Source organism: Thunnus maccoyii, chromosome 17 (genome assembly GCF_910596095.1).
Source record: "Thunnus maccoyii chromosome 17, fThuMac1.1, whole genome shotgun sequence".
Lineage (NCBI taxonomy): Eukaryota > Metazoa > Chordata > Actinopteri > Scombriformes > Scombridae > Thunnus > Thunnus maccoyii.
This window is the reverse complement of record NC_056549.1, coordinates 21,630,741-21,638,926: the sequence shown is the minus strand read 5'-3', so window position 1 is coordinate 21,638,926 and position 8,186 is coordinate 21,630,741. Positions and strand designations below refer to the sequence as shown.

Below are 8,186 nucleotides of genomic sequence, written 5' to 3'. Positions count from 1 at the left end.
TGCTATGAATCTCAAAATATTTAAAGCAAAAAATATCTCAAAATCATCCTGAAGTCAGATATATCAACTGCAGTAAAACTGAAAGTTGCTTTAAAACTTGATGCAAATTTCATTCAGATGATTTCTGCCAATACTGGCTCGACACATAATTGAAAAATAATAAGTTGACATGTTGACTTGACCTCTGCATTATGACAACGTAAAGTCAGGAATTACACCACTTTGTCGGCTGACTGTCTGACCCTTATTAGCACACATAGTGGTTGCTATCTCCTTTTTATCTTTACAATTTATGGCTACAATGAGGAAAAACAACAATTTTCCCCCCAACCTTGCTGCTTGTGGCCTGATGAGTTGATCATAAATCTGGAATAAATGGATTTACAAATACTTAGATGCTTTGAGGTTCCTTACACTATTCTCACTGAGATCAGCCTGAAGATCCAAATATATAAGATGTAAAAAAGCATTTGGGGTAATGTTAGGAATAAGATAGAGTAAATGAGTACAGTATATGTCAGTATAGGGTACTGAATGAGTTGCTTGTCTGACATAACAACTCTGTTCTGAGCTTTCTGGAGGGTTTTTTTGGCCTAATTTAATGAAACACGTACTTACTATTTTGGAACTGACCTGAAAAACTGAAAAAAACCCACCTTATTTTGTCTTTTAAATCTTGCTGTGCATGAAGATAATGTGCTTACTAATATCTTTATAGAGTCAGAAATATGTTATCTTTTACATAACAGTGATGCTACAGTGTTATAAACCTTGACTATTGCTTATCTCTCTTCTGATTAGCGAGGTGAGAGATAGCCATGAGGAAGGGCAAATAAGTTAAGAAAACAACTAGCCAGATTTTTTATTACTACTGTCCTTATGTCATAAAATATATACTGCCTCCAATCCTGCCAGCATGAGTGTTACTGTATTAAATCACTTAAAAGGTTGCACACAAACCCACAGAAGCAAATAATGTATGCATTTTAAAGGACTCATTTAAAGCCGAGGTTTGGTCTGTAATGAACAAATATGTAAATATGTAAAGTCATGACTTCTCCATCGTTTCTTTGTTGCTCACGGCAGAGCTTGAATTCTGCAGAACTGTGAACGCTGTCACCTCCAATCGTAATTACCATAATCCAGATATGAGGTCGTACTGTCTTTACAGTCTTTTATCTTCCCCCAAGGACATTAACTCTGCACGAACCCCCATTTGAAGCCTGGCTTTTATCTCCCTGATCAAGCCTAATCTTTGAACAGGCTTACTTAGGCTGAACAGTTTGTCCTGTAGTGACATTCAATCATGCTCGCAATGTGTGCAAATAATTAAAAACCAATTGGTTTGACCCATGACCCATGATTAAAGTACCCTCATGCTCTTGACTTCAGACCAAAGTATAGAGGACAGGGTGAATAAAAAGTGTCACATGCAGGATTTACTTATCGGTTTTGATGGCAAGCAAGACTGGTATTGATATTGAAGTCAGAGACAGATAAACAAGATTAAGAGTCAAACCAAAAAAGAGTATTGGACAAATTAAAATTTTGCCCTGATAATGGCGGTAGAGGGAATCACCAAAGTCAGCAGGATTCATCCTCTGGGCACCATTAATGTTTATACAAAATTTTGTGGCGATCCATCCAGTAGTTGCCGAGATATTTCAGTCTTGACATCCTTGCACACTGCATGTCTTAAATGAAGTTATAGAGTTTCAGGTGAGCTCTTGCAGCTGTGAAAAGAGACCCAGAATTGATCTGTGCTTTTTTTAAAAGTCGGTCAAGTGTATGCAATCCAGCTGCAGGTTTTAAACCAAAGATTTCCGGGTATCAGTATCACGGTCTGTGCCAGGGCAAAAACGGTGCCAGGATGGCAATGAGGTCAGCCAGCAAAGATGACGGAAAGCAATTAATAAGGGAGACGTCTAAAATTAAATGAATAGGAAGCTAATTTTTTGCTAACAGCAGAAGATTGGATGTCTTGTCTGAGATGTAATGGAAAAAAGAAATCAAGAGAGACTATACCATAGATCTAAATGTAAAGAATCAATTTGGCAGTTTTGGAGGGAGCAGAAAATCTTCTGAAATCTTCTGAGAGTCTCTGTTTAGGAAAGTTAAGTAACAGAGATCACCGTGTGTGTTACAAGAAAAAGAGAAGACAGACATGGCTGCCTTCATACTGCATATCCCACCAGCTGGAGCAGCAGATGGATGTTACTGATCACTCTTTTTCTGGCTGTTTAGAGCACACAAACATGATTTGGCAATAGATGCACTCAGTCATGCGGGAGAAGAGAGATATTTATGTGGTACTTTGGGACATTTGCTAACGCCTTTGGCTCACTGTCACATAAGTTGAGGAATAAAAAGGTTTGCAGTCAAGTCTGGTCTGTTTCTGTTACACCTGTCTTCTCCATTTGGATGCAGGTAACATTTTCTTTGATCAAAATTCTTTGATATTCTCAATCTGGTGGAAAGGTCAATGTGTTATTCATGGAAGAATTTTTTTATAGTGCATGATGATAAGCACTTGGCTGTTTATCGGTGGCAGTGTGGCACACTGGAAATGTGTCTTGTAGTGACCTTGATCAGTGCTTAATTGGTCTGCAATATTTGATAACCAACAGACTACGTGTGCTTTAGCCTGCTTACTGTATCTTCTTCACAGCAGGCTGAAGAATCATTATTCTTCCTCTTCCTCTTCTTTTTTTACCCTTCTGCAGCATAACATGAGTTAAATACAAATGAAAAGTACATGAGACACAGCAGGGATTGACCTTATTGTGTGTGAGTGTGACACTTAAGTGAAAAACCCTTTATATCTTACTTTAGTATTTCCTTTTTATGCAACTTTACACTTCTACTCCACTTTCTGACCGCTAAAGTTACTTTGAAGGTTAATATTTTACATCCAAAATGTGTTCACTTTATAAAATATGAGTCATTGCTATAGATTAAATTGCTAAACACTACAGCATATTTTAAGTACTTTAAATTAGTTAAACCTCAACCGACTACAGCATTAAAATGCTGCTCAAATGTTGATGCACCTGTAATAAAAACTGAATATATGTTACCAATGAAAACTCTTCATTGAACAACATTTTTAGTACTTTTACTATTCATTCTTTAAGTACATTTTTCTGATATTACGCCTGTACTTTTACTGAAGTAAGATTTAAAATGCAGGAATTTGTACAATGTGTTATTGCTACTTTTGGTTAAATAAAATTATTTGAATACTTCTTCCACCACTGTCAAGATCCAAAACTTTCTCCTCTCTTCTTCAGAGCGGCTCTATAATCTCTGTCTGCAGGTGTCTTAGCTCTTATTTAACAATTCATGTGAAGGGACAGGGGTAGGTAACCATCCAGATATCCTCTACAGCAGTGGCCCTTAAACTTTTTCATGTAAAGGACCCTTAAAGTGACACAAATTAGACCATGGACCCCCATTTGATAAGATTTTGTCACAGGGTCTCCCATCTGATAAAATGTTTGCTTTTAGATGTTTTATTACAGAAAGTGTATGACACCCATGACCAAAATAGTCACACATTCTGCCATTGTGTTACCTATGGATGGACTTATACTGAAAATAAATGATTCCTCTTTTTGCTTTGGACCCGTGGAACATCCTCAAGGACCCCTGAGGGTTTTCTTGGCAAGACCCGCCCTGCTCTGCCTCTCATTGGCTGGTACTCGTTGCTTTCGTTGGTTGGATTGGTTAGGTTTAGGCATGAGGAGGAGTGAGATTGGTTAAGGTTAGGGTAAGAATATCAGGGTACGCCAATCAGAGGCAGAGTAGGGCGGGTCTTGCCAAGAAAAGCAGCGGGATCCATAATAACGCTCCCCGGACCCCACTTTCAGATTCACCGTTTGTAGGTTAGTATATGTTGTGAGGAAATAGCGGAAAGTAGGGCAGCAGTGCCCCCTGGTGTTCATCATTCAAAGCTGCATTAAGCTACCAGAGATACACAGGCCACCTAGAATTCAAAATAAAAGCACAGACGTTGTAATTGAAAAAGGCTGGTTATAAACACGGGTGTGTTGGCCTCAATCTTCAGTGCAGGGTCTGCTGCATGTTTAAGATTAGGATTATGATCACGCTGGTACAGTTTAAAATGTCAGTGTCTCGGTACAAATTTTAATTTCGTAAAATGCTTTCATCAGTATGCCAGTATTAATTTACTTTGAAAGTACTTTAGCGGAAGATGCTATTCTCCTTGTTGCTAGCTTGACTGAAACAAACGCCATTGTGACTGGCAGCATCAACGGTCCTCCTCCTCCTCAGGCTGAGTTTGACAACAACAACAACAGAGGACGTGTTTTATCCACCGAGAATAAAGACATATCGGTGAATAAAGACGCTTCAACTAGAGAAATCTCCGTTTCATATTCAACTAATAAGTCAGCTACCGGTACGAGGTGAGAAATGTGGCTTCGACTTAACCGTGGTTTGGCCTGTTAGCTGTTATTTGGGTGACTTTGACTTTGTCCCTATTTGAGCCCTTGTTTTAGATTTTTGTGTAGCTAACTAATTATGATGGGAAGCTATAAAAACCACAGTTAAATGCTATTTACTGTTCTTCGCCAGAAGTAAATATTGACATGCCAGGCCTAATGATGCCTTCAAGTGATTCATATAATTTCCAGCATCAGTGAATAAATCAGTAAATAGCCTCTGTTTTCTTTACAGTGAGCAATTACAAAAGAGACCTTGCTGTGTATAATCTAACTATATAGTTAATAGGGCTGCAACTAACGATTGTTTTCATTATCAATTAATCTGTCGATAATTTTTTTTATTCTTAGATTAATTGTTTAGGCTACAAAATGTGAGAGAATATTGAAAAGTGCCCCAAAACACAAAGATTTTAAATCACAATAACATAAAAGAGGGAAAAACAATACATTCTTAAAATGGATGAACTGTAACCAGTAAATGTTTTGATATGTTTGCTTGACAAATAATTTAAATTATTAATCAGTTATCAAAAAAGTTGGCGATTAATTTTCTGTCGATCGACTAACTGATTAATTGACTATTGGTTTCCGCTTTAATGGTTAGGTTGTGTTGCAGAGGCATGAAAAGGGATAACAGCATAATATAATTACATATATACATGACAGTACCAGTGTATATTGTGATATAATCTAGAATATCTAGAATACCTATTGAGAAATTGTCAATGGATCAAATGAGCAGTCCTGTGTATTCATTTACAACATTGCCCATAATGGTGTAATAGAGCCAAAGATAATGAAGGGATCGCTGCCATGACATGAACAGTATACAATAGACACATTTATATCGTCTCACTGTACATACTGTATATATTGTCATATTGCCCACCCTGAATAAAAAAAACACCATTATTTGTTGTTGTTGATGTGTGTGTCACGTCAAATCACATCTTTACTATAGGTTACTCTCACCTCCTATTGAACAAAATGGGGCGGATCTTCTTGGATCACATCGGAGGGACTCGCCTCTTCTCCTGTGCTAACTGTGACACCATCCTGACCAACAGAGCAGAGCTGATCTCCACACGCTTCACTGGGGCCACCGGCAGAGCCTTCTTGTTCAACAAGGTACCTGCACATGACTTTCCTCACCCAGACACCTATGATGGTTTAAAATTTTAGACAAACGCCTCAGTATGATAAGTTCTCACCCAGACTCACATAGTTATCTCCACTGTAGTTGTTTGTGCTTACATTGTGATATATGTCCCAACAAAGTGGGTTATTTACACAATGACCAGTTCCTCATTAAAGACATTTCCTCATTTGGTGTTCTTCGCAAGCAAGCATTTCATAGACAGCAAAATTTAGGAGGTAAGAGGGAAAAAAATCTATATAAGAAATTATGAGCATTTATTCATCATTTTTGACATTTTATAGACTTAACAGTTTATCCATTAATCAAGAAATGGTAAATTATTGTAGTTGTGATATGTCATTTAAATGAATTCATTTTGCAACCACATCTGTTCCACACCTATCAATTTTGGAAATATTCTTTTAAATCTAAAATAAAATTTCCCTGTAGAAAAACTATGAACTGTTACAGTAACACATGCCTGATTGCCGCCCTCCAGGTTGTGAATCTGCAGCATAGCGAGGTGCAAGACCGAGTCATGCTGACAGGAAGACACATGGTGCGGGACGTCAGCTGCAAGAACTGCAACAGCAAGCTGGGCTGGATGTATGAGTTCGCTACCGAGGAAAGCCAGCGCTACAAGGAGGGCCGCGTCATCCTGGAGAGAGCGTTGGTGAGGGAGAGTGAAGGCTTCGAGCACGTTCCCTCTGACAACTCCTGAGTTCACTTCGGTTCCCGCTACGATGCTCCATCTGTGCGTTCTACAGCTTTTCTTCCAGCAGCAGTGCATGGACTTGCATGGACAGTGTGCCATTTGTGATTAGAGCTACACCAAAATGACATCACAGGCTGGGTGTTCGCAGGAAGTTCAAACAAGAAGTGATGGACAGTTTCTCATATCTTTAAACATCAAAGGATTTAAGATGGGCAACACCATTACTTGTCCATCCCTTTAAAATTGCCTGCATTTTCAATATGTGCCCAACAGGTTGGGATGTTCCTAAAATGTGTAAGTGTGGTGAGATTTTTGGCCGCTGTCAGAGGGAGAGGATTCGCTCCTGCTGCCCTACAGGAAGCTCAGATTGTTATGTAGGGATTTTGCTGGTATTGGTCTTCTAAACAGAAGATTGGGCCAGTTGAGACTGTTGAGTCTGATTTAGAAAAGTGTAAAAAAAAATCTTTGCATTAAGTCACAAAGCCATATGCTGGAAAAAACATTCCTTTTCTAGCAAGTGTTCAGGTGAGGCTATGCTAGAATTTTTTTTTTTTTTCAAATACTTCATATATTAGCTGTATCCCCTATTATAAGTGTAAACAAAAATTTAACATTAATTCTAATAATCATCATCATCGTAATGTGGATGTTATTATCTTTGAACTAGGTATCAGTTTTGGCCTATAAAGAGCTCAAATAAACCCCTCTTCATTTTTACCTCATGATAAATGATGAAAGTAGATCACAACGTGTTTCACAGTGGTGGGACGGAAGGCAACTTTTCTCTTTTGCATGTCAACACTCGTGCTACAAAAGTTTTCTTCCAGCCACCTGATTTATTTCAGCTCATTGCAACGTGTTCTCCTTCATCTTTGTGGCCATTCAACTTCATTTTGTTCTAGTGAATTTCACAGTGATTTATTTTCAGTTCTTCAAACGTTTAGATTGACTAGTGGCAAATTATTTGAATGAAACTTTGAAAAATTAATAAATTCAAACGTATTTATTTATTGAAATCTGTGTCTTGTGTTACTGCATGTGTCTGTCCATATTTAGATGTTTATTATCTATTGTATCATGCCTGAAGATTATCTTTTTATTGATTTATTTATTATGTTTTTTTCCCAGTGCTTATTAATTTGACATGGGATCATTCTTGTTGTATTATTAGCCTACATATTTGCGGTTACTAATAGCCTATTTTGTGTTTTTATTAAAAATTTATATTGGCAGTGTTGGCGACCTCCTGTATCATCAAGGTTACTTAAGTTATACAAAAGCAATTGTTTTATGCAATCATGCCGATGTTTAGTGACTGATTACTCATCATTTTTGTTATGGAAATGGTTAAACACAAAGATGACATGAATATCTGGCAGAAATGACAAAACCTTCAAATTTGTTGGCATACACTGACCTGAAATGTAAACGGTGGACAATCTACAATGAAACAAACATCTTTGCAATGCAATGCGATACCTACAATAAATACTACCTTACTCAACATGTTCATTTTTTTGTACAATATTGTGTTTGATGTTTTATCTATCTTATATTGTATATGGAGGAGCGAAATAGCAGAAACACCTTACCAGTGGTGGAAAGTATTCAGATCCTTAAGAAAAAGTACCAATACATCAATGTAAAAATACTCCATTACAAGTAAAAGAAAAATCCTACTTAGGTAAAAGTACATAAGTATCATCAGCTTGATGCAATGTAAAGTATTGCAGTAAAAGTAGTGGTTTGGTCCCTCTAACTGATATATTATTATATATGACATCATTATATTATTAATACTGTAGCATCAATGTTAGAGCAGCATGTTACTGTTGTATCTGCTGGAGGTGGAGCTAGTTTCGACTAC

General features: G+C 37.4%; 1 protein-coding gene across 2 annotated transcripts; it reads left to right on the top strand.

Annotated features, from left to right (window-relative positions):
• Positions 1-4,158: 4,158 nt before the first annotated feature.
• On the top strand, positions 4,159-7,823 carry LOC121882590 (protein yippee-like 5). 2 transcript variants are annotated; one of them, XM_042390934.1, is made up of 3 exons: positions 4,159-4,420; positions 5,428-5,594; positions 6,104-7,823. In XM_042390934.1, the coding sequence occupies exons 1-3, from the start codon at positions 4,174-4,176 to the stop codon at positions 6,323-6,325; spliced, it is 636 nt and encodes a 211-aa protein (XP_042246868.1). In that variant the 5' UTR covers positions 4,159-4,173; the 3' UTR covers positions 6,326-7,823. The 2 variants fall into 2 exon arrangements, with proteins under 2 accessions (XP_042246868.1, XP_042246869.1); XM_042390935.1 differs by having other exon boundaries at positions 4,328-4,427.
• The last annotated feature ends 363 nt before the right edge of the window (positions 7,824-8,186 follow it).